The sequence below is a fragment of the Pipistrellus kuhlii genome, unplaced genomic scaffold (genome assembly GCF_014108245.1).
Source record: "Pipistrellus kuhlii isolate mPipKuh1 unplaced genomic scaffold, mPipKuh1.p scaffold_m20_p_18, whole genome shotgun sequence".
Classification (NCBI taxonomy): Eukaryota; Metazoa; Chordata; class Mammalia; order Chiroptera; family Vespertilionidae; genus Pipistrellus; species Pipistrellus kuhlii.
In genome coordinates, this window is record NW_023425493.1 from 1,722,707 (window position 1) to 1,750,558 (window position 27,852).

Sequence of the window (27,852 nt, forward strand, 5' to 3'; positions counted from 1 at the left end):
TTTTTTTTTCATTGCTTTAAAAGTTAACCAATATTTCTATTCCCATATAAATGTAGTTATGCTGGATTTTAGTATTGTTTGGCCATACTAACATACTGACTCAGTCATCCCCTTCTGTAATTATTTGACATTTTCAGTATCTGCTGACTTATCTCTTCTACACATAATCAGCTTTCTGATATGTAGGACAGCAGAAGTACTCCACAGTTTTATGTTCCTGTTTTGATGCTCTAAAATTCTGAGATAGTAATTACCTGTACCTCTCTTTTTCTTGGAGTATTTTACTGGCCCCATTCTTTTATGGCAAGAAAGCTTTTGATGCTCAATAAGCATTTGTTGAGAGAATTGATGAAAGACAGAGCATAAAATAATTTGTCAACTCTTTCCAGATGGATCATAGGTACTGCATATCCTATGTTGTAGGTATTGTCTTAGGTTCCATAAATCTCTGCTTAGGAACTAAAGTGTGTCTGCATCCTCATACTAAGAGATTATTATACTTTATTTTACTACCATGAGGGGTGGTGAGTTTGGGCATTAATTGCTTTGAGAACTCTGATTTAATTACTTGGAGTTAATTTGCATATTGGTAAAATTGGACAACTTCTCTGTTTATTCCAGTATGCGCTCTGATAAAAAAAAAAAATTTAAAAAAGCACATTTGTTATAATGCCATGGTGGAATAAAACAGATTTAAGTAACTTATATAGGTGTGCTTTTTCGAACACATTCTGGGCCTGATTTTTAATGCAGTCAGGCAAAGATGTCTCTCATTTGTTTTGTTTTTACTATAGAGAAATCTTTTCCTGTACTTGAAACTAACCCAAAAAAATTGATTAGGTTACAATCATGGCATTTAATAAAACATTTGCTATGACTTTGTGTTTGTATAAGGCTTCAGCTAAATTATTTCAGAAGTAAAAAATAGACAACATAGAAACCAACAAGAAGACAAAATGTCCGTGTGTGTGTGTGTGTGTGTGTGTGTGTGTGTCTTAAAAATACAGAAACTTAAGTGAATTTGAGTATAAAACAAAACTGTTTACATTAGCAGGAAAGCAATTTAAATGGAAGTAGGTTCTTTTTTGAATCAGAAAACTTTAGGGAACTTTAAGAAGCTGAAGCTGAGTAGACACCTTTCTAGTTTTGAAGTTGAAAAATGTGTTATCTTTTCTTCGTTATTAAACAAAGTACTTGGGCCCCAAGGCTGCCACATGCACAGTATCAGAGACCCTTGGTATTGCCACTCTAGGTGTGCCACTCCCCTCACTAAAGATGGGGTCTTCGTCCATTTCAAATGCTTTTGACATAGCATATGTCTGCTCTGCACATGCCCTGGGCTCCTCAACAGTGCTCCTTCCACATGTCACAGGAATACTTTGGTAATCACAAGAACTGCTAAACTATGGGCTGTCACTTTATTCTAAAGGACAACTAATAAAATCTATATATTTTATCCAGTTAATTCTGGAAAATACAAAATTCTTCATTATAGAATATATAAATCATAGAAATAAAGAATGGGAATGAAATTTATGAAATTAAACAGAGAGAGGGGTTTTATTAAAAAGCTATTATTAAAACATTTTGTAATACTTAGTGATTAATACAATTTTTGTATGTATATTATGGGCATTAAGTAATCCATTCTTTTATGCTAGACGTTACTATTCAAGTCTTCTATCAGTAGCGAAAGTATCTAGATTTTAATTTATTAACAATAAGCAATATTCATATATAAAAACCTGTATTTTTTCATTATTCCTTGATATCTTTAGAGTATCAGTGAGTGATAATACTGTCAGTAAATTATATCTCTATTGTCTTCTCATCCATTTAAATCTTATCGATATAAGATGCTCAAAGGAGACATTAATGTAATATGGAAACCAAATAATTTTCACAAATGTAGAATTTCTAAATTATTACATTGTCTAGCAAATAGTTTATTCTCTTTTTAAAATATAGGTCTGATGAGAATCTTTTGTGAAAGACTAAGTTTAAGATGAATCTACAGCACCTAATTTCTGTAGGAGAGTGGGATTAAATCATTTGGTAGAAATCATCTACATTTTAATGGGATGGGGCCTCATGCTAGTAAAAGATAATCCCAAATAGAATATATCTATTTAGTTGGTAGTATTTCTTGGCAAGTAAAAACTAAACATAATTTGAAGGCACCAAATAGTATCACCTTCAGTTTCAAATTGCTGTTTTAAATGAACTCTGGAAGATGTTAAAATAAATTTAAAGTTATTTTCCTCTTCTCTCCTCCCCTCCATCCCCCCCGCCTCTTTTCAACTGTGAACCTTGTACCAGTCTCATATAGAAGTTCTAAGACAAAACACACAAAAGGAATACTGTTGTGATTTCAGCACAAAAGAAGATAAGGAAGGTTACTCACCTGCTTGCCCCCCGTGCCTCCCCCAGGGCACTGCTGCTCCCTGAAGCACATTTTGGAATCACTACTCCTAAAGAATTTTGACACCTATAAAATGACAATTCTACATGGCTAATTTTAAAACATTTTATTTCTCAGTCAATACATTTTTCCTTTATTTAGTGTTTTAAAAAACAGCATTCCCCACCTACATTTTTAGGAAATACACCATAACTTATTGTATTTCTAGCCTTTTGGTGATTTTTTTTTAAATCATACAGAAATGAATTTGCCTTCATCAGATTACTGCCTGGGTATTAGACTTGGCTGAGATCTTGTCTCTGGCTCAATGACTTGATGACCTTGGGCAGGTCATTTAGCTGCTTTATGCCTCAGTTTCCCAATTATTGATGTATTTAGATAGTGTGACTGGCCATAATTTACAGAGATAGCATAAGGATGGGTTAGAATTCACATGTGTCAAACACAAGGCCCGAGGGCCAAATCCGTCCCGCCAGGCCTTGCAATGTGGCCCGCACCGCCCTGTCATCACTGCACTCCGCTGCGTTTCCATCACAATGACAGTTTATGACTGTTCAGTAAACCATTCGGCCCGCGATTTAGGCTGGATTTTAGATTTTGGCCCCTTCTCTGATTGAGTTCGACACCCCTAGTTATACTCCTAAGAAGAGTATACGTAATAATGTATTATCCTAATCATAGTATGTTTCACTTACTACCTCAAACATGCTTTTATCAGGGCCCCATAAGGCTGATAGCATCTGGGGTTCTGAATGAGCTGTGTGTATATTTCTCAATCGAATGCCGCAAACAGTTATGGCAAAGGCCTTCGGCATATGGCTGATTTTAAACCAGCTCTTTTTTTTCCTTTCAGGTCCCCCGAAGTCATGGGTTGCTGGCTCCTGCTCAGAGTGACAGCACCCTGTGGAGTCTGCTGGTCCTGGCCCAACCACCACAGAGCCCCTCTGGAGCAGGGAGCCAGCCTAGAGAGGGTCAGGTAGGAACTGTTTTTTCACTTTATGGCACGGTTTTGCTGACTGGAAAAAAAAAGTAATTTTATACCCCCCAAAGGGTGTAGAACATTGGTGATTATTTTCAAAAAAAGCTTTTCAAAACTGAGCCATATTGGAAAAAATCAGCACTTACTCGTTCCTGGGCAAGCAGGCTCTTTCCATCACTAGATCGCCGGTGTCCGTGGTCACAGTCACGTGTGGCCCTTCTCAGGTGGCTGCACTCCATCCACATTTTAGTGTTTATAGCAGAGGCCACAGTAAATTTGACACAGTGTAGACTTAGCCCTGCAAGCACTCCTTAATAACCTTGAATGAGAGTCCAAGCAAAGTCCTAGAACTTTAAATATGGGGCTATGCTCCATAGTTTTCAGAACAGCTTCCTGTCATCAGTTTTCATTTAACACTGTTCTGAAACACAGACAAGTGATAATCCCATGAATTAACCCTTTTCTGTGAGCTACTAAGTAGTGTATGTGGATTATCTCATTAAATCTTCCAAGAATAGTGTGTGGTAGCTATCATGTCCATTTTACAGATGGGGAAACTGAGACTTAGAGGAGTTAAATAACTTGCCCAGCATTATAGTACTACTGAGGAGAGAAGCCAGATTTTTTGAACCCAGGGGGCCTGGCTTCTGAAGAGTCCCAGTTATTTACCTGTCAGACTTCAATTCGTTATTTTTTTTTTTTATAGTTGAGAAGATTCTGACATCAAAGGGCTAAAAAACTTTCTCAAGACCAAAGCATAAACTTTTCAAAAACATACAGTAATTGGCATGAGATACCTTGAGTTATTATTGAATGAGCTTTTGCTTAAAGTTTATCTTGACCTTAAAAATAATATCATTCTAGACACTTCCAATAAGCTGGCAGGCCATATGGTGCTTTATAGTAAATTACTGCTGCACCATATGGTTAGATAATTATTTTGTGATGGTGCCTTCCAGAAGGTGTCGCACAGAGAGATGGAGTAGAGTATGGAAACTAAAAAGCAAGCAGAATTGAGTGAATAAGTGGATTTTTGAAATATAAGCTATTCTGATGGTTATTGAGTTAACTTTTAGAAATATTTCTAAATATCATGAGTATGATATTTAGAATATCTAGTAATTTAAAAACAGCACTTCAAATGTTTACATAATAAGCAAATAATCTTTATAGTAACAGCTGCAGGGCACCAGGATTAGAAATAGAAGGGAAGCAGTGGACAAGAAGGATTGATTGTTAAAGGCTGATCTTCAGGACCTGAGGACCGAAAGTTCCCTGAATGTCAGTGGCTGGGAGACGAAAAAGAAACCCTTTTGGTTTAATCGTATCCATCGTAACAAACTTTGTTCATGTTTTAAATCCTTTTAACGTTCAAAATATACAATTTTATAAAAATGACAGCATTCTAGGTCAAAATCAAAGTTGTGAGGTTTTTTTGTTGTTGTTTTTTTTAGAAGTTTATTCCTTCCTAAATTTTATTTCAATAATTAAATAAGAAACACTTCATAACATTTGTATGTTCTGTAAGTTTATGGAAAAATTAAAGATTTGTAAAAAGATTGCTTGGACAGTTTATAAGGATCTTCATCATGAAATGAGAGCACAATAAAATGTATACTAAATCCAAAGGGATGGAAAATATTTCATAGGACACATTCTAGGAGGATTTTCCAATATTTATTTCACTCTGTCTCTCATTTTTATTATGTTTTATTTCAAAGAATAGAATTTTGTTTCTCTGTAAAAATCAACTTATCTATTCTTCAAAAGCAACATAGGATTGTATCCAACTCTGCAATGGATAATTGAGAAGCAGTCTTGTAAAGGAGAGGAAAACATGAAGAGTTAGGGAACTGATTGACGTTCTGTCATTCCTACTTTCTTTTGTGTGTGTGGTACAGATTTGTTGAACAGAATGTTCTAATGAAGAGGTGATCAGTAAGGATAAGTAAAGCTGTTATTCAGATGATGGCCATGTTCTATCAAAATCTAGCAATGCAGAAACCTATGAGCAAACCGATTATATCAGAAAGCAGACAATTTAAAGTTGATAGAAGGGGTCCTAGCAGCAGGATTCAGACTATTAAATGTACAGATAGTCAAGTGATATATAGTTGCTGAGAATTCAGGATATATTGGAAAACTCTTTGCTATCATGTTAAGGACACTCGTAACTCAGAAGATCTATATACTTTAGGGGGCATCAGATGCCCTTATGAACGGGAACTGGTGATCAGCCACAATGCTAGATCTTTGTTTTCTTAACAGAACTTGCCACGAACTAGAGCTTAAGAGATTAGAAACTAGGAACCATTCTTACATTTAAGAGAGAATTGTGCTTATTATCCAAATTTTTCCTTTTCCTGTAGCTCACCTGGAACACTGGAACCCAAGCCAGGAATAGTAGCCACCTCCCACTATTCCCCAGTGCCTCGCTCAGGTTCCCAGGATGGCCAGGAAGAAAGGAGAAGTTTAGGCCTAAAAATGTTGTGACTTGTTCTGGGTCACAGAGCTCATTATCAGAATCAGAATAGAGTAAAAAATGACTAACTCCAGCAACTGCTCTTCCATTTTATCATGCTGCCTCCCCTCTATACCAGTGTTTTTCAAACAATAGAGCCCATTTATAAAGTAAATTCTTCCATAGAAATTCAATGTATCAAAGAAAAAATAAAATACTCTTTTAGGGGCCAAGGTGAACATCAGCATGAAGCCAGACCATTAAGCTTTCTTTCTTTCCCCACAGGCACCCATAGAAGCCTGACTTTGCAGAGTACAAATGTGCTATGCACGACACATCCCAGAGTTTTACAGTTACCTCTTTCTGTAGTGGTAATGACCTCACTGAATATTTCTTACATAAACATTTTCTTGTCTAAATCCTCACTTGAGCTTCTTTTCAGCTCAGGGTATAACGAACATCTAGCAAAGTGTAGTGAGCACCTCATTTCATGCTTGACTCCTCCAATCCAGAGTAAACTCACCGTAAGGAACTGGCACAGGGGTAAAGAAGGACAAGAAGTCTACTGTTTAGTGGAAGAGTTAGCATTTCTGTTTTATCTCCCTTGCCCCTTCTGCCTGTGCTGAGTGAATTTGATTAAAGGTATATGCATGGAAGTGGAAGGATACTTCCTCAGCTCATTCTTAAAGTTGCTACCTGCTTGTCTGGAATAACATATCCTAAGCATATGCCTTGCTTACTCACTGCCTGGGGAACACTCCGCAGTCTTACTTCTGTCCCCACCCTGGTCATTTGTTTCTTAAGCTTAGATATGATCATGACCTTGCTGTGCAGTTGTCTGCTGCTTACTTTTAAGTGGAAATCTCATTTTTGTTTCAGATTCTCCTTCTTCAGTGGTTAACAAACAGCTCGGATCCATGTCACTTGACGAGCAACAGGGTGCGTGCAACAGGAGATGTGCTATGCCCGCCATCCATAGTTCTATTGCAGTGCATAGGCCAACCTCTCTCCTTTCCAGAAGGTTCCATTTCCATTACGGTTTAAGAGTCAGTATTTGTGGGCTAAATTGCCCTAGGTGGTACTGTGCAAGGCTCCTTCTTGACCTATACAAATATGTTCTATGTAAACTAAGGTAATTTCTACTTTTGGCCCTTTATGCCAAATTGAATTCTCTTCTGATACCAGTACTGTAATGAATATAAAATATATCCATTTTTTTATTCTACGTATCTGTCATAAAATTGTGTAGAACTGTGGATGTGAGGTTAGCATATTACCTAGTGAGTAATTCAGAAAAGGTTATTTGAACATGGTAGTACTCTATATTACTACATTGCTATAGTCATGATACTTGGCCTGACGTCTCACTTTTCTGGTGAGTAAGCTCTGGATAGCTGTAACTAAGGAATACAGTTATGAGCTATAGTCCTGAGGCTCCAAAGCCACAGTCAGAAAGAAAAGGACTTCCATCTCCTGCCTGCACTTTGGAAGCAAGAGAAGTGCAGAGTCAGCCTCAGAGCCTGGAGCAGAGCCTGATGAGATAGTCATTACAAACGTTTTTCCAAACAATCACTGAATTTTCTGGCGTATAAGACGACCCCTAATTTTACAGTTAAAACAGGTTTAGGCCTGTATTCGCTGTATAAGACTACCCCCCACTTCAAAGAAAACACTTACTTTGCCATCAAGATCTGCAGGTAATTTTTGTGCAATTTTGGTCTTTTGCCCCCAATTTTCGGTTGACCTTTTTTTCGTTTCAAAAGTCATCTTATACGCCGGAAAATATGGCAATAAAAAACTGAGCTCAAAAGCCATAAGCTTATTGGCTCAGTGTTTCCATACGCAGGATGCCTCATGCATAAGCAGTATTGGGAAAGTGAAATATTGCTGAAGAACCTATTTGGTGTGAAATCTAATTTTAATTATCTTCTTGGAGAAATATTCAGAAACTAATTTTAAAGCAAATTGGAAAACTCCTGTACTTCTAATCTTAAATTATTATTTATACAAGTAGGTTTTATGCTACAGGTTTTTCTGTCTTGATTTTTTTAAAATATATTTTTATTGATTACAGAGAGGAAGGGGGAGAGAGAGAGAAAAAAAAAACAGCAATGAGAGAATTATTAATTGGCTGCCTCCTGCACAACCTGGTCATGTTCCCTGACTGGGAACTGAACCTTGACCTCATGGTTTATAGATCGACTCTCAAATGCTGTCCAGGCAGTTTTTCTGTTCTTGAGAACGAATGAATGAATGAATAGGTAAATGAATTTTAAAACTAAGAAGTTAAGCATACTTTAACTTTATATATTTATTGTAGTGGTATTAACAGTGAAGAATAATTACTTTGAGGTTAAATACAATTATAGTGACATTACATTTTATATTTTACTACTGTTTAAATTGCTCTCTAATCAAGTAATTTTTTTTATTTTTTTTTTTTTTGTAAGGATATCTGAATGTGAAGAGTATGTTACTACCAGGGAGTTTGTAGCCAGCTTCATAGTCTATAAAATCACATGGAATAATTTCCATGGAATTGTATTAAATATCATATTCAATTTAAGTTGGTATTTAATTTACATAAGGTATGGGACATCATGGAAGGAAACAAAGGATAATTCCATATGTTGAGTTTGAAGTATCTTGGGATGTCCACATGGAGCAGTCTCATAGACAGTTGGATGGATATGTGATTCTGAACGTCATCAGAGAGATCTGAGGAGGAGATAAAAACTAGGAATCTCCACTTTCCAGGTGGGAGTGGTGAGACTGTTGTGGATAAGAGGGTGAGTGAAAAGGAGTCTGTACAGGAGCAAGCAGAGAAAGAGTCTAGCTCCGAGACAGGAAGGAGTTGTCAGAGAGACAGGAGGGGTGCCATTTCCAAAGTTGAGGGGATCTGGTCAGTGGTGCGATGGGAAGCACCGGCGTTGGCAGTTGGCTGGTTATCGATTGCTTTGGCATTGCAGTTCCAGTGAAGTGGTAGAAAGGTGTGGTTTTTTTTTAAGTGGAGACATTGGCCTGTAGGTGACTCAGTAAGCTCGATTAGGAATGAAACGATAGAGGAAATGTAATATTTAACATAAAAATGTAATTATCTCTTATCATTGTGTCATTTTGAAATAACATAAAAATGATTATCTCTTATCATTGATGTTTCTATTGGGGATGTCGTTTCAAAACTAGAATGGAACAAGTTGTAGATTTAATAAGTTTCTTTCTGAATATATCTCTAACGAATGGTTGTTTAAGCATATTTTAGATTGCCATACTTTTAAAGAAACACTAATGTATTTTTAATTGGTAATTCAGCCCCCGTGCTTTTAAATGTTTTAATTTTCCATAGTATTGAATATATTTCTTTATTTGAGGCTCAGGACTTCTGTGTCCTCCGGGAGCTGGCTCTCTCGCACTGGGCACTGGGCCGGAGAGAGAGCCTCAGTCAGGCTCTTGGCTTCCCCACTAACCCTCACTAGAGTGGATTGCAGACCCATGCGGACTAGGAGGCTTCTATCTCTGAGGGCTTGCACACTCCCTAGACTTTGTCCCAGGATGCAGTAACACTTCTAAATGATACTAAGTGTCTATATTCTTCTACTTGGCAGACCCACACTAACGAATAAGCTGGCACTTGGGGGGGGGGGGGCGGGGAAATATATTTTATCAGGTTATTTATTTGAGGTGATTACCAAGGATAAAAATGTTCTTAATAATTTATTTTCATTTTAATGGCTTACTTCACTGAAAAAAATGTTTTTCATTAATTATGTACACATTATTGAACTGGTTGTTTGCAAATGGTGTTTTTGCTTATTTATCTTGAATTTTTAACAAAAGTACAACATTTTAGAAACAAATATATTTAGTCTAAACATTGAGAGTCATACTTTCTCCATAGTTCTTTTCTTTTATCAAAATACTTTTTAAGAAACAAAATAAGTTTACAACATGCAGATTGTTTCAATCCTGTTCTAAAACATTTTCTAGTATTCTCCAAAGTTAGTGTTGTGTGTACACCCAGTCATCCCTTCTAAGCTAATTAGAAAATCCATTTGGTAACAATGATATCTGTTGTGTGTTTTCTTTAGTTTGAATAGTATGTCTCAATGCGTAGTTTATTTATTTATATCTCTACGCCTATGGGAAAAAGTCCTCTTCTGGCATATTATTTATTTTGCCTATTCATATTATTGAAACTAACAAATTTTTCCTCTTAAAAATATTTATGCCAGAAATTTCTCCTTGTTCTATTAAAACAACAGCAACAGCAAAAGAAAACTGTGATCTTCAAATTTAATTTTTGAGAGGGTATGAGAAAATAACTTGCTTGAGTTTTACATTTCAGCCATGACTAAAGCCACATGGTTTTGTATTCATCACAGTGACTATCCCTCAGTGGAAGTCAATAATGCTATGAAGTGTACAATTTAAGCCTGTAGGCAGACACTTTCTATTCTATGTCTAAAGAGATATGAATGCTAATTTACAGGCTAAAAAATACAAATGTTAACTCTCCATTAGGTACTATTTTACATAAGCAGTCTTCTTTTCTGAAAATATATTTTTATTGATTCCAGAGAGGACGGGAGAGGAAGGGAGCTATAGAAACATCAATGATAGGAGATAATCATTGATTGGCTGTCTCCTGCACAACCCAGGCATGTGCCCTAACCAGGAATCAAATCGTGACCTCCTGGTTCATAGGTTGACACTCAACCACTGAAGCATGCCAGCTGGGCCAGACTTCTTTTGATGTTTATAAATATTTACTTATAGAAAGAGACTTGAATGATCAGAATCCAGTGAAACAGATTACTAATTTTATTAGGTAGATTGGGAAATTGGACCTGTCACCAAATTGGAATTTTATTTTAGCAATATCATCTTGACAAGATTGCATCAAATTATATTTTAGCTAGCCATTAAATTCACTCTGACAATTCTCATCTTCATTAAATAAATATCTAATAATTGAAGATAAAAATCTAATAATTGAAGCCTGCTGTGTTAATGGTAAATATAAGTTCAGAGTTCATCACACTAGAATTTATCTCTAAATACTATATTTTAAATTGTAGAGAGAAATAGTAAAATCAGACTTTATTCTAGATTTTCTGTATTCTTCAGAACTAATCATCACTTAGATGTTTAGAATGAAGTAATTCAGCTGGGACCGGTTTGGCTCAGTGGATAGAGCGTCGGCCTGCGGACTAAAAGGTCCAGGGTTCGATTCCGGTCAAGGGCATGTACCTTGGTTGCAGGCACATCCCCAGTAGGGGATGTGCAAGAGGCAGCTGATCGATGATTCTCTCTCATCGATGTTTCTAACTCTCTATCCCTCTCTCTTCCTCTCTGTAAAAAAATCAATAAAAAATATATTTAAAAAAAAAATAGAATGAAGTAATTCAGGCCCTTCCCCCCCCTGCTCCTAAGTCTGGTATGCCCAAGTAGGTAGATACACAGGTCTCCCGCACTCTGAGAAGAGGTTCCTATGATTCTTTTGTAAGCTGAAATGGCATAAAATGAAGATGCAGTTACCATTAATATGGAAAAGTTTTGTAGTGTTTCCAGACCAGATTATACCAAATAACGCATAAAACCTAAAAGGGCACTAACATACGTACTGTAAAAGCAGGAAGAACTAATCAATGGAGATAAAGCCCAGATGCCCACAGATAGTGCAGAGCTCTGGCAGCTGGTGCCAGACATGCCCAGTGTGGTTCCGGGATCGTGGGGCCACTTGCTGCTTAGGTGCACGCTGCCTCTGTCATGGTTCATGCAAAACAAATACCAATGTCTCTCTTCATAAAAGCAAAGCCCTTTTTGGCTTTCTTTTGGTTTGGTGAAATCAGGTACTAATGTAGATAGGTCTTTTGTCAAAGGAAGTGGCGGAACACAGACTTTCAGAGAGCAGGCTCCCTGTGTTCTTTTGGAAGTTGAGCCCTATTTAGCTTTTCTGCATACGCTTATTGCTCTACTTGCCTGCTAACCAAATCAGTATATCTCCAGTTAAATTGTTTCTAACTCAGAAATGTCTGTGATAAAAATAACTGACATTTTTTGAGTTTTTTAATGTTTTAATTTATATACATTATCAAATTTGTTCTCATTTAATGAGGTAAATGCTAATACTACCTTCATCTTCTTGATGAAGAAACAAAAATGCCAAGAAATATGTAAAGACTAGTGCAGTTAATGGTGGGCCATGTTTGTAAATGTCTATTTCATGAGTTCAGCTGATATTTAAATGCCTGTCTACCTGTGGCAAGTATTGGGATCAGCACTAGGATGCATAAGTGAATCAAGCTAATGCTCCCTGAGCTTAGAACATAGAGTTAATTAATGATAACTCTATTATTAACAATAAGAGAGTCAGTTAACTAATAATAACAATAACATAGATACTTAATATGGCATTTTTTTTGTGCCAAATATTACTTTGAGGAATTTTTGTATGGTTACTTTACTTAATCCTCACTACAACCTCCTACAGTAGAGTGTTATTATCCCCATTTTCTAGATGAAGTAACTAAAGCAAAGAGAGGTTAAGAAACTATTTTAAGTGTGCCTCAGGTCACACACAGGAAATGGGTCTAAGTGTTAGGGATGTGATTCAGACGCAAGCAGCTTGACTCAGCATCTGTAATCATTACGACCGTGCTTTGCTCATCATCTGTGATCATTAAGACAGATAATGGACAAATAAATGTGTAATGAGTGTCCTAAAGAGAAAATAGCAGAGTTCAATGGGGAACATGTAGGAAAGAGTCTTCTGGTAGGGGCCTAGCAGCTGAGTCCTGAAAGAGGGTCAGGCTAAGTCGGGTGAAGGGAGCAGGGACATCGTGGGAAGAGCCTGAGGTAACCACATATGATGACTGGAAGCAACTGGTGTGGTCGGACCTTGTCATGGTATCAAGAGAGGGGGAGGGCCCAGACGGGGAAGGATCTTTGGGACAGTTTCAGGTTTGGGATTTTATATTAAGAACATCAGGAAGCTAATGGAGGATGTGTATTATGGAGTGTAGCCTGGTCTGGTTTGTTCCACACAAGTAGAGAGAATTGTCCGGAGACTAACTCATGTGGGAGGTTCTCCTGGTAATAGATTCTGACCCAATGATAGAAGTAAAGTAGAGAGGTGAAGCGATTGATAAAATATTTAGGATGTAGAATAAACAAGATATACAAACCTAGTTTCTAGATAGTATATTTTGTACTACCGTTAGCACACTTAATTTTTTTGGTATGTCTTTGAGCATGTGTGTTTAGAACCACAAATAAATATAATTTAATAGTAGTAATGGATTAAATAGTAGAAATAGATTGAATGGTTTGAAACATGCATTACCAAAAAAAGTTAATTTGTGGTTCTTCTGTGAAAGGCTTGGAAGATACCTAATTAAACAAATAAACTTGAAGTAAGTTGCTTTCAAATTCTATTCCAGCCCATATTGAAATTTATTTCTGAGCCAATGCATTCACCTGACAAAAGGGCTTTTGTACCATTTCTGGAAGGGACCTTTAAATTTGTCAAGAATCTTATGTTATTGACTATTCACTTCTAACCCTGAAAAATGAAATCTTTCTAGGACTTACATTGTCATTTTTATGTGGTTACTAGAGGCCCAGTGCATGGAATCATGCCCTTGGGGCTTGGGTCCCTCAGCCCTGCCTGCGCCCTCTTGCAGTCCAGGAGCCCTCGGGGGATGTCCTACTGCTGTGGAGATGGGAGAGGCTCTTGCCACGAGCTTGCCAGTTGTGAGCCCAGCTGCTGGCTGAGCAGGCCTCCACCTGTGGGAGTGCACCAACCACCAGGGGGCAGCTCTTGCGCTGAGCACCTGTCCCCTGGTGGTCAGTGCACGTCATAGTGACTGGTAACCTTTTATAATATAGGATTATTGTGCTTCTGAAGCATGTATTTTAATTAGGTGTCATTCGCCTTGATTGAAAGCATGCTGAGCTACTAACACCATAGGTTGTTTTTCATAACTGTAGTCACTAAGCAATATAGAATGGCGCCTGAAGTCTTAGCAGTGTTGGACAAGGCCATAGTGACTTCCCCACTGTACTTTAGTCTCTTCTGATGTCTTTAGAGGGTTAAGAAACAGTGCGGTCTCTAAGTGCCCCGAAGAAGGTGTTTCAGTGGCACCAGAGTCACAGCATGGCTACCAGGATGTTGATCAGTTATAGTAGTGTTGCTGAAGGAATGGTTACGCAGCCCTCTGAGGAATAGCAGCAGTAACTATTTCTGAATTAAAATAGTTATTTATTCAAGCACTCTTATTTTCTACTTTGTAGTCAAGCTATTTCCACATCGGTCTAGTAAGTAGGAACTTCATGTTGCAGGAAACTAGGTAACTGGCAAAAAAATTTCATCATCTGGAAAGTGGAGATGGTGACAGGAGCTACAAAGATTGAAAAAAAGGAGTATATCTTTCTCCCAAGAGATGAGCACGCAGTACCTTCACTTACTGTCATGATGGTGCCTTGGATAGTGTCGTTTGTGTATTGAGGTGACGCTCTAACCTTATGTCTCTTAAATTAAATCTCTACCAGTTCAAAAGAAGTCTTAAGTAGTATATATCTGCACTATGTAAGCAAGGCTTTCAGTAATAACATTTTTAGAATGTGCTGATCCAACCTCTAACAAATAAAGCAAATTAGGGAGAACCAATATGGTTATAAATATTTTTTTCAAATACAGTAGATATAAAACAAATGTAATATTTTTGCTCTTTTAAGCAGATTTTTCTTAGACATTTGTAGCTTAAAATATGCACTTTATCAGAAACAAATTGTGAATGAATTTACTAGTAAGTCAGGGAACTTTATTTCAGAGAAAACTAAACCTGATAGATTGTAATGATCCAGCTGAGGAGCATTAAACTGGAAAGAGCAGGATGGAACAGACAGGTTGTGAGCTCTGGGCCTCAGAGAGACCCTCCCACTCATACCTCGCTTCGAGAAACTTGGTTCTATGCTGCGAAGTAGTGTTTTGGCCAGAGACACCCTGATTATTGAATCTATAGGGAGGTACCTGGATTCGGGAGTCCGAAATTGTGTAGCTGACAGAGGGGTGCATTCTGCCTAGATAGTGGGACAATTTTAGACAGACTGCTGAGTTCCCAACAACTTAACACCAACTGTAGTCATTTTATAAATTAAATGAATTCTGTGTGTGACATGATTTACATTATATAGGTTATATTCAGGAGAGAGTGGAGGGTAACTCTGTAGTAGATTCCCTAAGGAAGAGGGTTTTAGTTAACAATGACCATCCAGAGCTTCTTGGTTTTGGGTGGTGGTGGGGCTTGACTATTTAAATAAGGTATTTTTTACACCATTCTGACCTCTTGACAACTCTGCTTACTATATTCCTGTAGTCATAGCATGCAATCTAAAACCCCTTCTAATTCTAAAGGAAAGCTTTGAAGTAGCATTTAAATTTCACAAGGCTTCCTAACCAAGGTGTATCTAGGAAATTTAGTCCTACAGTTCTTTCACACCTGCATGGTTTTCTTTTTATTCCTTCTTTAAAATAAAATAGCAAAGCACTTTATAAAACTTTGTGAGATAATGGGGGGAAAAAACAAAAACAGTCCCGTTCCGCCACTTAGTTTCCCTGAGCAGCAGTCTTTCGCTGTCCTCACCAACTCCAAATGCCTAATGACCATGGCTTCGGCAGCAGTGAGACCAAAATTTCAGCAATAGAACTAAAGAATACAGGAAAGCTGTGTGGACAAATGACTAACAAACATCAAAAATTTCAGAGATGGGCAAGGGCAAGATAGATGTTTTAAAAGTTCCATTCTTGGTAATTTTATGTAATCTAAAAGTCTGTTAATTATTTTATCAGAATGTCATTTGGCAAAATATCTCCTATGAAAAAGTGTGATAACAAATCTTTGGATGTTGTAAGGGAGTGCTAATTTATTTCCAGTGCTGTTTATATCAAGGACATAAGTCATAACACAAGTAGTACAGTAATTTTACCACTTGGGAATTCGGCTTTAGAATTGATTTACGTGTTTATTTTCAAATAGTAATTGATGTTATGGAAGAGGACTTCTTATGAGACAAAGGTAAAGATAGTGTTATCAGCCTGATTTCTCAGCTCTTGGAGAAAATCCCTTTCCTTCCACCGCAGTTCTGTTTAGAAGTCTTGTGACTTGTTCTCTCTCATGATCAAAGCTAGACCGAGGGTCTCTGAGATTCTCTCTTAATAAGTGCGCCAGTGTCTCCAGCAGAATTCAAAAAGATGGAAGTCCTTAATGTAAAGCAGACCTCAGGACCACAGAGCCTAAGTAGTTTGGGTTTTGTTAAGTTGTTAATTGTTTTTGTTGTTATCTTACAAGACAAAGCTTATCTTTATATCACTCCTTGAACTGATATCAAGAAAACAATTATATTACAGGAGAGTTCTCTTTCCGCAGGCACTGGCTGAAACGGTACATGTTTGATTACATAGCAATTTATATTCCCTATGTATTTTAATGCTCCCCTAAGCTGCTATTCATCATAAAAAGGAAAAAAATTTAAAGCCCTATTTAATATTGCTCTTGAATATCTATACTTTGAAGTGGTCTATATCAATTTCTGTAGAGTTTCTTAATTTTATTTGCCACTTTGCAAATATTATGTTCTTTAAAATAGAGGTATGTCCTGGAAATCACCTACAGATTTGTAAGGGGAAATTCCCTTTTCTCTAATTTAGTGATCAAATTTCTTGCAAGATTAGCCAGGAGGAAGAGATTAAATACACCAAAACATATGGTCTAATAACAGAGTTTTAGAAAGTTACAAAGCACTGGAAATTTTCTCCCTCCTCCCCCAGATTGTGTCTATGAATTTGAAAGAATTTCCTTTTGGAGCCGTTGCATCCCCTCAGTGTTCCTGTAGTTACTATTGGTGCCATAGCAGCTGACGTAGAAAATCATGAGCATTCTGTTAAATAAAAGTATCAGTTGATAACGTATGTCATTGCATGTTAATATTCTTTGAATCTCTAATGATGAAATGCAGTTCTGACTTCCATCTGAATCCAAGGGAGTCATGCACACAAGGCTAGAACAGGATGCAGTGCCGCTTTGGAATATGAGTGTTTCTATGACACTTGCCCTTGAATTTAAGTGAGAACCATAACAGATGTGAGAATTATGATGAGGACAACCTAATTTAAGTTTTATAAATTTTAGGAAATGTCATCTTTTATTTCAGAGACTTTTTCAAATGTTTTAAACACAATTTTCAGATAACAATAATGAAAAGCTGAGCCCCAAACCAGGGACAGGTGAACCAGTTTTAAGTTTGCACTACAGCACAGAAGGAACAACTACAAGCACAATAAAACTGAACTTTACAGATGAATGGTAAGTTCATATTTTTGTAAAGATGTTCTTAGCCATTTTGTAGGATTTTGTTAGATATTATTTGCAGCACTTCATCTTTGTGCCTTGCTTTGCTATGTGTGCTTCAGAATCACTTGGAGAGCTCGTTAAAACAAAGGACTGGGTCCTACTCAGAGTTTATTCAGATTGAGGAGGGATCCGAGAATTTGCATTTCTAGAAACTTCCCAGGTGATGCTGATGTTGCTAGTTCTGGGATATCCCTTTTGATAGAAAATGACAAAGATAAAAAGAATTAATCACCTATAGACCATTGGTGTAAAAATAATGAACCTAGCACTTTGGAGCTTTTTGTAGTCTGGGTCCTGTTTATATATGTGTGTATCATTTTTGTTTTTAGTTTTAAATCATAATTTTAATCGTGTTGAATGTATTCTCTCCTGCATTTATTTGACTTAAGTTTATAATAAATATTCACGTTACTACTTAGCTTTGATAAATATTATTTTAGTACCTGTATATACCCATCAAGTAGATGTACTACAGTGCACTTAACCATTTCTCTTTAATTGGGCAGTGAATTTGTTTATCCTTTTTTTACTTAACTAAATAAGATTATAATGAATATCTTTGTTTACAGGCTTTTTTCCTACCTTTAAGATTACTGATTTGAGATATGTTTCCAGAAATGAACTACATCTAGGTCAAAGATATTGCCAAATTACTTTCAAAAGAGTCTTGTATCATTCCATTTTACTAGCAGCATATGAAAGTACATATTTTGCTATCTCTGGGCCAATATTCAATATATTCATTTTTTTAACTTGTATATTTGATTTTAAAATAACATTTGTTTCTATTTAACTGATTACTAGTAAGATTGAGCTTTGTATTTATTTAATAGTTGTATAGGTTCTCTTTAATGATATTTCTGATTATGTTTATTCCCATTAACCTAGTTAAATCTTACTCTTTTAAAAAAAATCAGTTATGTAGACTTCTTATATTCTTTCCCACTGTTTCATGGCCTTCTGCTTCAGATTACCTCCAACATTTTTATTTAAATTTATTACTATTGCTACTTAATATTAATAAAAAAGTAATATGATCTTTCCTAATATGTCATTAATTATTAATATAACTACATATTATATATAGTAATTGTATTAATCATTTAATAACCAATATATTAATTATTTGGCATAATTAATATATTAACATACTTAATCACATATTAATATAATATATAATGTGCATAAATACTATATAATGTCATTATATATTGTTTATTAATATATAATTAATTATATGTTCATATGATGTTAATATTTATGTATTCCAATTCACTGGTTTCTTTTTGTGTTTACATGTGTATGTATTTTGCATTAAAATCTGTGATTAAATAATATTTTCAAATATTATAGAATACTTTCTATGTTCCAGACACTATTGTAGATATGGGGAGTGCATCAGTGAAAAAAGTAGGGGGGAAAAATTTCTGTCCTGTAGGAACTCACATATCTGAGGAGACAGATAATACATATCGGGTCTAGTAATAATTAATGTCGTTTTTAAACATTCGTTTAAAATCTTGCTTGGCGTTGACTTGTATTGACATAACCTTCAAACACGTGGTATCTACAGAACGTGTGAAGTGCAATTAACAAGTTTTGCTTGAAAAAGTTTGTGTTTGGTTTGGTTTTTGTTGCAAAACTAGGGCTAAGAAGATGGCAGATGAAGAGCATATTCGGCACTGCATGCTTTACGAGTTCCAATTAGGAAGAAAAGCAAGTGAGGCTGCAAAAAACATCTGTAGTGCTCTTGGTCAAGATGCAGTTAGCGCCAGAAAATGCCAGCGTTGGTTTGAGAAATTTCGCGAGGGAAATTTTTCGTTAGATGACAAGAGTGGTCGAGGCCGTGTGTCCAATTTTGATCAAGAAGCTCTTCAAGCTCTTTTGGTGCAAAATCCTCAAATTACCCAACAAGAGCTTGCGACAACTTTAAATTGTTCACAAAAAACAATTTCCAATCAATTGCGTGCACTTGGCAAAGTCCAAAAGTTTGGAAAATGGGTTCCTCATGAGTTGACCGACTACAACCGTAATCAAAGAGTCACAATTTGCAGTTGGCAACTCTCTCGTCAAAACCGTTTGCCGTTTTTAGAGCAAATTGTTACCGGAGATGAAGAATGGGTACTGTATGTTAATTTGAAAAGGCAGCCTCAATGGTTGGACAAAAATGAGGCTCCGCAGCCCACGCCAAAACCTGACTTGCATGCGAAAAAAGTGATGTTGTGTGTTTGGTGGAATTTTAAAGGAATTCTTCATTATGAACTTTTACCATCTAACCAAACCATTACAAGTGCAGTGTATAGTGCCCAATTGGAAAGGTTAGCCCAAGCTTTAAGAGAAAAAGAACCCGCGCTGATTAGTTGGAAGGGCGTAATTCTTCACCACGATAACGCACGACCGCATACTGCAAGAATCACTGCTGAAAAACTGCGCCAGTTGGAATGGGAAGTTCTCCCTCAACCTGCATATTCTCCTGATATTGCCCCTTCCGATTACCATTTGTTTCGTTCTTTGCAAAACTTTCTTCTTGGAAAAAAATTTCATAATGAAGAATGCCTCAAAAATGCATTGACCGAATTTTTTGCATCAAAATCACAAGAATTTTACAACAGAGGGATTAAAATGCTTCCTGAGCGTTGGGCACAAGTAGTAGAAAACAACGGCAACTATATTGTTGATTAAATTTTGTTGTATTGTTTAAATAAATTCGATTTAAAAAAGTATTAGAAAACGACATTAATTATTACTAGACCTAATAAATAAGTGAATTGTAATACATTAGAGTACTAAGTACTCTGGAAGAAAAGGTGAGGGTGGTTGACAGGGTGGGCAGCAGCATTGGGGGGATGAGGAGGAGTGAGCTATGCACAGCTTGGGGAAGAGCAGAGAGAAAGCCAGCACAAGGCTCTGTAGGAGCAGACCTACCGTGTGAAAGGATCTGTAAAGAAGATACATGTGTAGCCAGAGGGGAGTGACCAAAGGAGAGAGCAATGGCAGAAAAGAGCCATTTTCTTTTCAAGAACAGCCGACTAAGTGAGGAAGACATTTGAACGATAGAGGATATCTGGTTGCTGTGTAGGCATAGGTCATCGGTAGAGATGGGACCATGATCAGAGGACAGGCTGAAGCACTAGCAAGGTGAAAGGTGGGTAGTGCCTGAGGCAGGACAGGCACAGGGGAGGTAGTAAGAGGAGACTGGATTCTGGATATGTATTTGAAGGTGCAGTCAATAGAATTTCTTTATGAACCTTAGCATTTGACCTCTGCTTTTTAAAATTAGGTATCTATGGCCCTTTCTCTTAATATGTAATTTAAGATCACAGAAGATTATCATCCTTATTCTGTTTATCTTTTCTATTCTCATAATTCTGAACAGAGGGGCTGGTTTCTTATAAAGAATCTCATCTGAGCACTTTTTTTTTTTTTTTTTTTTAAGAAAAAAAGATCCAGTCCCTCTTCTTTTGAACTTTTCCATCTCTAAAAACTGACTGAATTATATTCTCTTACTCACCAGTTTCTTATTTCTTTATCAAAGAAGTAATTAGCTTTTTTTCTGATTATGAGAGTATTCAATATCATTGTAAAAAAAAATCAAGAAAGGATGCAATTTTTTTAATCTCTGACACAGAGTGTCCTATTCTTAGTTTAGTTTCTTTGAGGACAAATGAGTCAGTGGAGCCCATGGATTCCAGTTTTCTCACCTGAAAATGGGCATATTTAATAGAGGTGCTTGTAGAGTTAGTGAGACCACAACAGGAAAGCACATGGCACTTGGCACATTGACAAGCCCTAAAGAGTCCTGAGCTGCAAGTACCATCTTTTGTAAACTGCCTTTCAGGTCCTTGGCACAGTTTTCTTCTGTGGTGTTTGCCTTTTTCTTCTTGATTTACAAGAGGTGTTTATAGGAGTCAGTGGGGGAGATACCATTGACTTCCCTTTGTAGCAGATATTTCCCCCAGTTTGCTATGTCTTTCAGCTTTATGGTAGTTTTACTCTAAGGTTACAGTGAGCGCATGCCTGTAAAAGTCTGTCCTTCCCAGGATTAGGGAGAAAGTTTTCTCTTGTTTTCCTCTTAATTTCTATGATTTTATATCAAAGATTATATGTTTGGTTCTTCTATAACTTATTTCTCCATAAAGTGTGCTATAGAGCTATAGCTTAGTAATTTTTCACACGTTGCTTCCTTTGTCCCAGTCCCACTTATTGAGCAATCGCTTCATTTCTCTGTGATTTAAAATGCCATATTAACATCTGCTAAATTTATTTACTTTGTTACTTTGTTTTTTCCACTAATGCCTCTCAATTCCTACATCAGTGGCATGATGTTTTAATCATCATAACTATTATACGTGAACATTTTATTTATGCCTGTGTCATAGCTTTCTCAGTAGAATATGACATTAATTTCACTTTACCCAAGTGACTATATACTTTTTTCTGTTTAAAAAGAAATGCATATTAATTGCAAAAAATAATTCAAAATTTACAGAAAAGCACAAAAGAATCACTGACAATAATGCTACTGAAATGACACCACTGCCCGTTCTTTGACATTTTTCTCTGGGAATATACCCAGAAGGATACACATTCTTTTTTCTTTTTTTTAATTCCATATTATACATGGATGCCCTTTTTAAAAAAATCAAATTGACTTTTGTAATTAGCCCAAAAGCAGTTTTTATAAAATCTTGGCCAAAAATCTCATGATAATTTGTATTGTTTACTGAGTCACTGATACTTGTCTGTAATTAATGGTTTTTAGGTTATCATAACTCTTAAGTTTCATTTCCTTGTTCACATTTATTCTAAATTAGAGAAAGTGTCACATTTCTGTTAATTTAATTTTAATCTGAGTCAGATACATTTTCTCCTATTTTCTTTCCCACTCAATTCCCTCTTTATAATATGTGATGCCATGACTGGTCGTCGCAGAAATTCATTTAAGTTGTTTATTTAAATTGGTCTAGCATTCTGCTCTCACCAAAAATGCTAACAGAATTATGGCCATCATCAGGTGGGTAGTAAAACTAACCCAGAAAATGTCTTCTGCTTCTACAAACTGGTGCCCAGTCACTTGCCATATTGAACAGCAGTCCGAACTGGAAGTGGTCCGCAGAGGGCAGTGCAAAGACCAAAGAAATGTCTAGCCTTTTCTAAAGTATTAACTTTAAAGTAGCCTAGGGGAAAAAAAAAAAATATATATATATATATAAGCCTAGGACAACAAATTGGGCATATGATCAAAGTCTGTAGAATCAGTAAGGATTAGGGTGAACAGAAGGGAGACAATGTAATTAAGTTATGAAGTTCAAGAGAGAGTTGGGTAGAAATGTGAAGCCGATCATAGAAGCATTAAAACAGTATGAAGCGATCCTTTTGTATTTCTAGGGCTCCTTTTTAAGATAAGTAGGTTAGAGTGGTCACCTTATCAAAAGTGATATTTTGTAAATACTATTAAAATAATACACTCTACATTTTATTTGAGCCTGAATTTTTGTTAATCATTGACTTATTGTGGGACCACTGCCTTTATTTTGATGACAGGAGCAGTACATCCTCCAGTTCTAGAGGGAACGGGACCCATAGCAAACCGGAGGGTCAGGAGGAGTCCCCGGTCCCACAGAGCTCGGAGCCGCCTCCAGCAGGAGATAGTGAGAGAGGTGAGCTGTGACTGTGCTTTGTCATCACAACCCCCAGTGATGGATGTCCACCCATTTTTCTGATCCCTCAGTGATGCCCTTTGGTTTCTTGTTTTTAATGAATTACTTTTTCCTCTAGTCTAGCTATTCCTGTTGATAAATAGGTAACAGGTTCACCAGGAAGGACATTTGAAAGACAGAGGAATGAACTGTAAAAAATATAATTCACAAGTCTTTCTTTGAAGTCACATAAAGGAGTCTCTATGAAGTCACTTAATGTCAGCATTTCAGATGGGGCATCACAGTGCAGCCCAGTTTCCCTCTGTGGACAAATGACCAGGAGACATGGTTACTGCTCTGACAGTGTGTGCACTGTCACTGTCAGTTTGGATCACCTGCCGTTTTATACCAAGCAGTGGAATTCAAAGTATCTGTCTTGATTTTTTTCAGTGTATATGTGGTTTATGGAGGAAAAGAAAGAAGGAATATGATCTAAATGAGTTATGAGTGAATCTTGTTTCATACAAGAAGTGCCATTTAAGGACTTTTTCAGAATCCTTTCCTAGAATATTTTTATGTAACACTTGAGGTCCAGTGCATCGAATTTGTGCACGGGTGAGGTGCCTCAGGATGACCTGCGGAGATTGGGCCCCAGCTGGCACCTTCACCCTTGCAGCCCCAGCTTGCACCCACAGCCCCACAGCCTCGGCCTGGCACCTCCCCCTGGCACCCCGCCTTGGCCTGGCACCTCCCCGTCACCTGCTCCACATTCCCTCCTGCAGGACAATCAATCAGGGCTGGGCCCCCCACCATCGCCACTGGTTGTCATCTGTGGGGCGATTGGGCCCCCGCTCACACCCACCTTGACCTGGTGCCACCCGATCACATACTCCACCATCCTGCTGCGGTCCTGCTCTCGTCAGGGCCCATCAGGGCTGGCAGCGCCTCCACTGTTGCCCCCTTCCAGCCCCGCATTGATGCCGCCCCCTGGTAGTCAGCGCACGTCATAGCAAACGGTTGAACTTGCAGTCAAACGACTGTCGAGGGGACAATTTGCAGGATTATATGAAAGTTAGAGTCTAGCAAAGAGCTTTAAACAGTTGATTATCGATAATTATTTGATGAATGAAGGAATAAATGAATTCTGTTTCTTAAGAAGTGAACAGATGCTTTAGTGTAACAGTTTACAAGAATTAAATATGTGTAAGACAACTGTCCAGTTAGGTAAGCAGCTATCCAGTTAGGAATAAAAAATGGATCCTTTGTGGGTCTTGGAGTTAAATCCCAGAATTAAGTATTTTCAATGGACAAAGCAGAATTTAAAGTAGGCTCAGCTGTACTATTGGTTCATGATAGTTCAGGTTATGCCAAATGTTTGAGGGGCTTAACAATACTCTGTATTAAGTTTGGCTTTGTGACGATTAGAAACAAGCAAGATAAGGTCATCTTGGCTGTGAGGATCATTGTCACCAGATGTTCTCACATAGAGTTAGTTCCCAAAGGTTGGCGCCTCTGGAAGGGGCTGAGGACACAGCGGGGCACCCTCCTTGAGGGTGTCGTATTTGTGCACGTCTGTGTTTGTGTCATACTGAGGGGAGGCTCATCTGACAATCTAGTTTCCATGGCCTCCAAAGGGTTAAGAACTACTTATATATAAGAGGGCTGGAGTATTAAGTTGATGGTTATTTTCCTACAAACGGTCTGGGCCCTGGCCAGTTATGTTCAGTGATTAGAGCATAAGCCTACACACAAAATGGTCATGGGTTTGATTCCCAGTCACGGGCACATATCTTGGTTGCAGGTTTGATCCCCAGCTGCAGTCAGGGTGCATGTGGGAGGCAACCAATTGATGTGTGTCTCTCACATCAGTGTCTTTCTCTCTCCCTCCCTCCCTCCTTTCTCCCTTCCACTCTCCCTCTGAAAATCAGTGAAAAAATATCCTCAGGTGAGGATTAAAACAAAAAATAATGTGGATTTAATGATCATTTGGTTTATTTCCCAGAAGCTCCTGAAGAAGCCTCAGAGGGTGTGAACACATCCCAGGAAGGTGCATCTGCAGAAAGCACAGTTCAGAGCCAAGTAGACACAGGTGAGCTGTCTTCTCTCTAGTTGTTTCAGGTGTTAGTCTCCTAGAGTCAGAGGTTATTTCCAAATAGATGTGTTGTGGAATTTTCCCTTCCGTTTAGGGAATATTTTAGTTTATATTAGAAAGTAAATATAACTAAAGGCCCGGTGCACAGATTCATGCACCAGTGGGGTCTCTCAGCGTGGCCTGCGGGGATCAGGCTGAAACTGGCAGTTCAGTATCCCCCAAGGGATGTAACAGTGCGTGAAGCCGCAGCTGGCTGGGAGGAGCCCGAGCCCGGGCCAGGCGCCATGCTGCTCCGCTCATCCCAGCCCCACTGCGCCACTCGGTAGACTTGTTGCCGCTCCGCTGCGGTCTCCACGCGCCTGTCCTAGGGCAATGCTGGCATGCCCATGGCTGAGAAGCGGCCACAGGCTTGCGCCCAGGCAGAACCAATGCCAGTCTCGATCCTGGTCCTGATCCGGACAGGGAAGGGCGCACACAGGGAGTGTCCACTGGAGAGGCTTGCGCCGCTGCAGCCACACTTGCCAGCTGTGAGCCCAGCGTCTGGCGCCCATCGGTCAGCTGAGTGGCGCTCCCGCTGGGGAGCACACTGACCACCAGGGGCAGCTTTTGCATTGAGCATCTGCCCCCTTGTGGTCACTACCGTCATAGTGAACAGTGGAACAGAACAGTCGCTTAGGATTTTATATATATAGATACTTTATATTGGAAAACGTCTATGTCTGCTTTGGAGTTAGATAAAATAGTCAAGGTTGCCGACATCACCATCTGTTACTACTTTACTTTCCAACAGCACAATCAGACAAGTTCTCATCTGAGCCGTCAGATTCCAGCTCAGGAGAAAGGAACGACTTCAATCCTGATAGTCCTTGTGGGGTTCCAGAAGACACCGCTTTGTCTGAGAAAGGCTGGGAACCAGGGACTTCGGATCAAACCAGTGCTGACAGCACTGCCCATCCCAGTAGCCCTGATGCTGAGCCTAAGACACAGACTGAAGCTGTGGGGCCCGTGCCTCCCGAGGAAACGTCAGCCACAGACTCTGCTCTCCAGGACACGGATGACAGTGACGATGACCCAGTCCTGATCCCAGGTGCCAGGTATCGAGCAGGACCTGGGGACAGGTTGGTACATTTTTAATTGAAATGAACCGTAAAAAGTATAATTCACAAGTCTGTCTTTGAAGTCACATAAAAGAGTCTCCATTTTTGACAGTTGCTTTCTCTAAGGATGTCTTAGTCATGTAAACTTATGGAGCTTTTCAAACAAAGTCATTTCACATGGACCTTCTCTAAGCAGAGTGTGCATGAAGAGGGAGCAGTCTCCGCGTTTCTCTGACTCTGAGGCTGCTCCTCAGCTTGCAGACTGGAGAGAGGAGTGCCCAGCAGCCTCATGTGAAGGCGGTATATTTAGCCATCATACTGCTTGGTGGACATCCTTTTCCTTTAGCAGGTTTTTGGATAATTTTTACTCTTCAGTGTATCTGCTTTTCGTAGACACTGATAAGGTAGTGTGATAGCAGTTCTTGTCTTGAGAACATTATTTTTCTCTGATTTATTCTAAATTTTAGTAACTTAATTTAGAAACTGAAAAATCACACCAAATAACAAATATAACCATGATAAAGAATTGAATTGCTACCCAGTCAACATAGCTCAGTGGTTGAGCATTGACCTGTGAACTAGGAGGTCACAGTTTGATTCCTGGTCAGGGCACATGCCCATGTTTTGGGCTCAATCCCAAGTGTGGGGCATGCAGGAGGCAGCCAGTCAATGATTGATGTTTCTATCTCTTCCTCTCCCGTCCTCTCTGAAATCAATCCTATATAATGAAAGCCTAATATGCTAAGTGTCCAGTTGTCTGGTTATTGATTCAACCAATCAAAGTGTAATATGCTAATGATATGCTAAGACCACTCAACTGCTCACTATGATGTGCACTGACCACGAGGGGGCAGTCAGTCAACCAGTTGACCAGACGCTCTGACATGCACTGACCGCCATGGGGCAGATGCTCCAACTGGCTCAGCTGATCAGGACTGAGCAAGATGGGTTATACATGCCCTGGAGCCCTCCCACAGTCCCTCCCACAGTCCCTCCCTGGTGCCCCTTCCCAGGCCCAATCATGGACCAGTGGGGTCCCTTGGCCTCGCCTGCACCCTCTTACAATCCAGGACCCCTCGGGAAATGTTGGAAAGCCAGTTTTGGCCTGAACCCACAGGCCAGGCCGAGAAACTTTACTGGTGCACGAGTTCATGCACCAGGCCTCGAGTAAAAAATATATTTTAAAAAAAAGAATTGAATTCCTAACATGGTCAGGTACTTTACTCTATATTTGTACTTGGAGATTAATCATACGTCTCTACCTGCCCACATTAGTCTTCAGCGTTCTTATCATATGTTTTGGACAACTAACACTTTCCGTACCAGAGGGAGTCCCACAAGGTTAGCAGGCATAGCACATTTAGAAAATCACATTGATGGTTTCTAAAACCTAGGTGGAGAGTGAGAGTTGTGTTTAAGTCTGTATGTTTAAGGCCTCTTGAGGACACATGTCCTTGTTTTTTTCTGTATATAGGTAACAAAAACAATACTAAGATCATAATGAAAAATAAAATTATCCACTTTTAAATAAAATATATAACTTTCCAGATTTGTTTGCTTAAATAAGAAATTGTATTTTTAATAGATACTAGACACTTGCAGAAAATCAGAATTATTTAGCAGCTTCTGTCCAGGCTAATTACAACACATTTTTTTACCAAGTGTGCTTTATACTTGAGGAATCTGAGGTACTAAGCATGGGTTTTCTATATTCTAGACCTAAGGTGCATTTTTTTTAAAAACAGAGT

The 27,852-nt window shown here is 38.3% G+C and overlaps 1 protein-coding gene across 8 annotated transcripts in view; it reads left to right on the top strand.

The window, feature by feature from the left end:
- Nucleotides 1-27,852, top strand: part of DCAF6 (DDB1 and CUL4 associated factor 6) — an 82,886-nt gene that overhangs the window by 41,727 nt on the left and 13,307 nt on the right. For 5 of the 8 annotated variants that reach the window (XM_036442927.2, XM_036442924.2, XM_036442928.2 and 2 more), the window contains 5 exons: nucleotides 6,742-6,801; nucleotides 17,111-17,228; nucleotides 22,821-22,936; nucleotides 24,918-25,004; nucleotides 25,798-26,125. In XM_036442927.2, the coding sequence (XP_036298820.1) occupies nucleotides 6,742-6,801; nucleotides 17,111-17,228; nucleotides 22,821-22,936; nucleotides 24,918-25,004; nucleotides 25,798-26,125 (709 nt within the window). The remainder of the gene's footprint in view (nucleotides 1-6,741; nucleotides 6,802-17,110; nucleotides 17,229-22,820; nucleotides 22,937-24,917; nucleotides 25,005-25,797; nucleotides 26,126-27,852) is intronic. The other 3 variants (XM_036442930.2, XM_036442932.2, XM_036442925.2) reach the window with 2 other exon arrangements.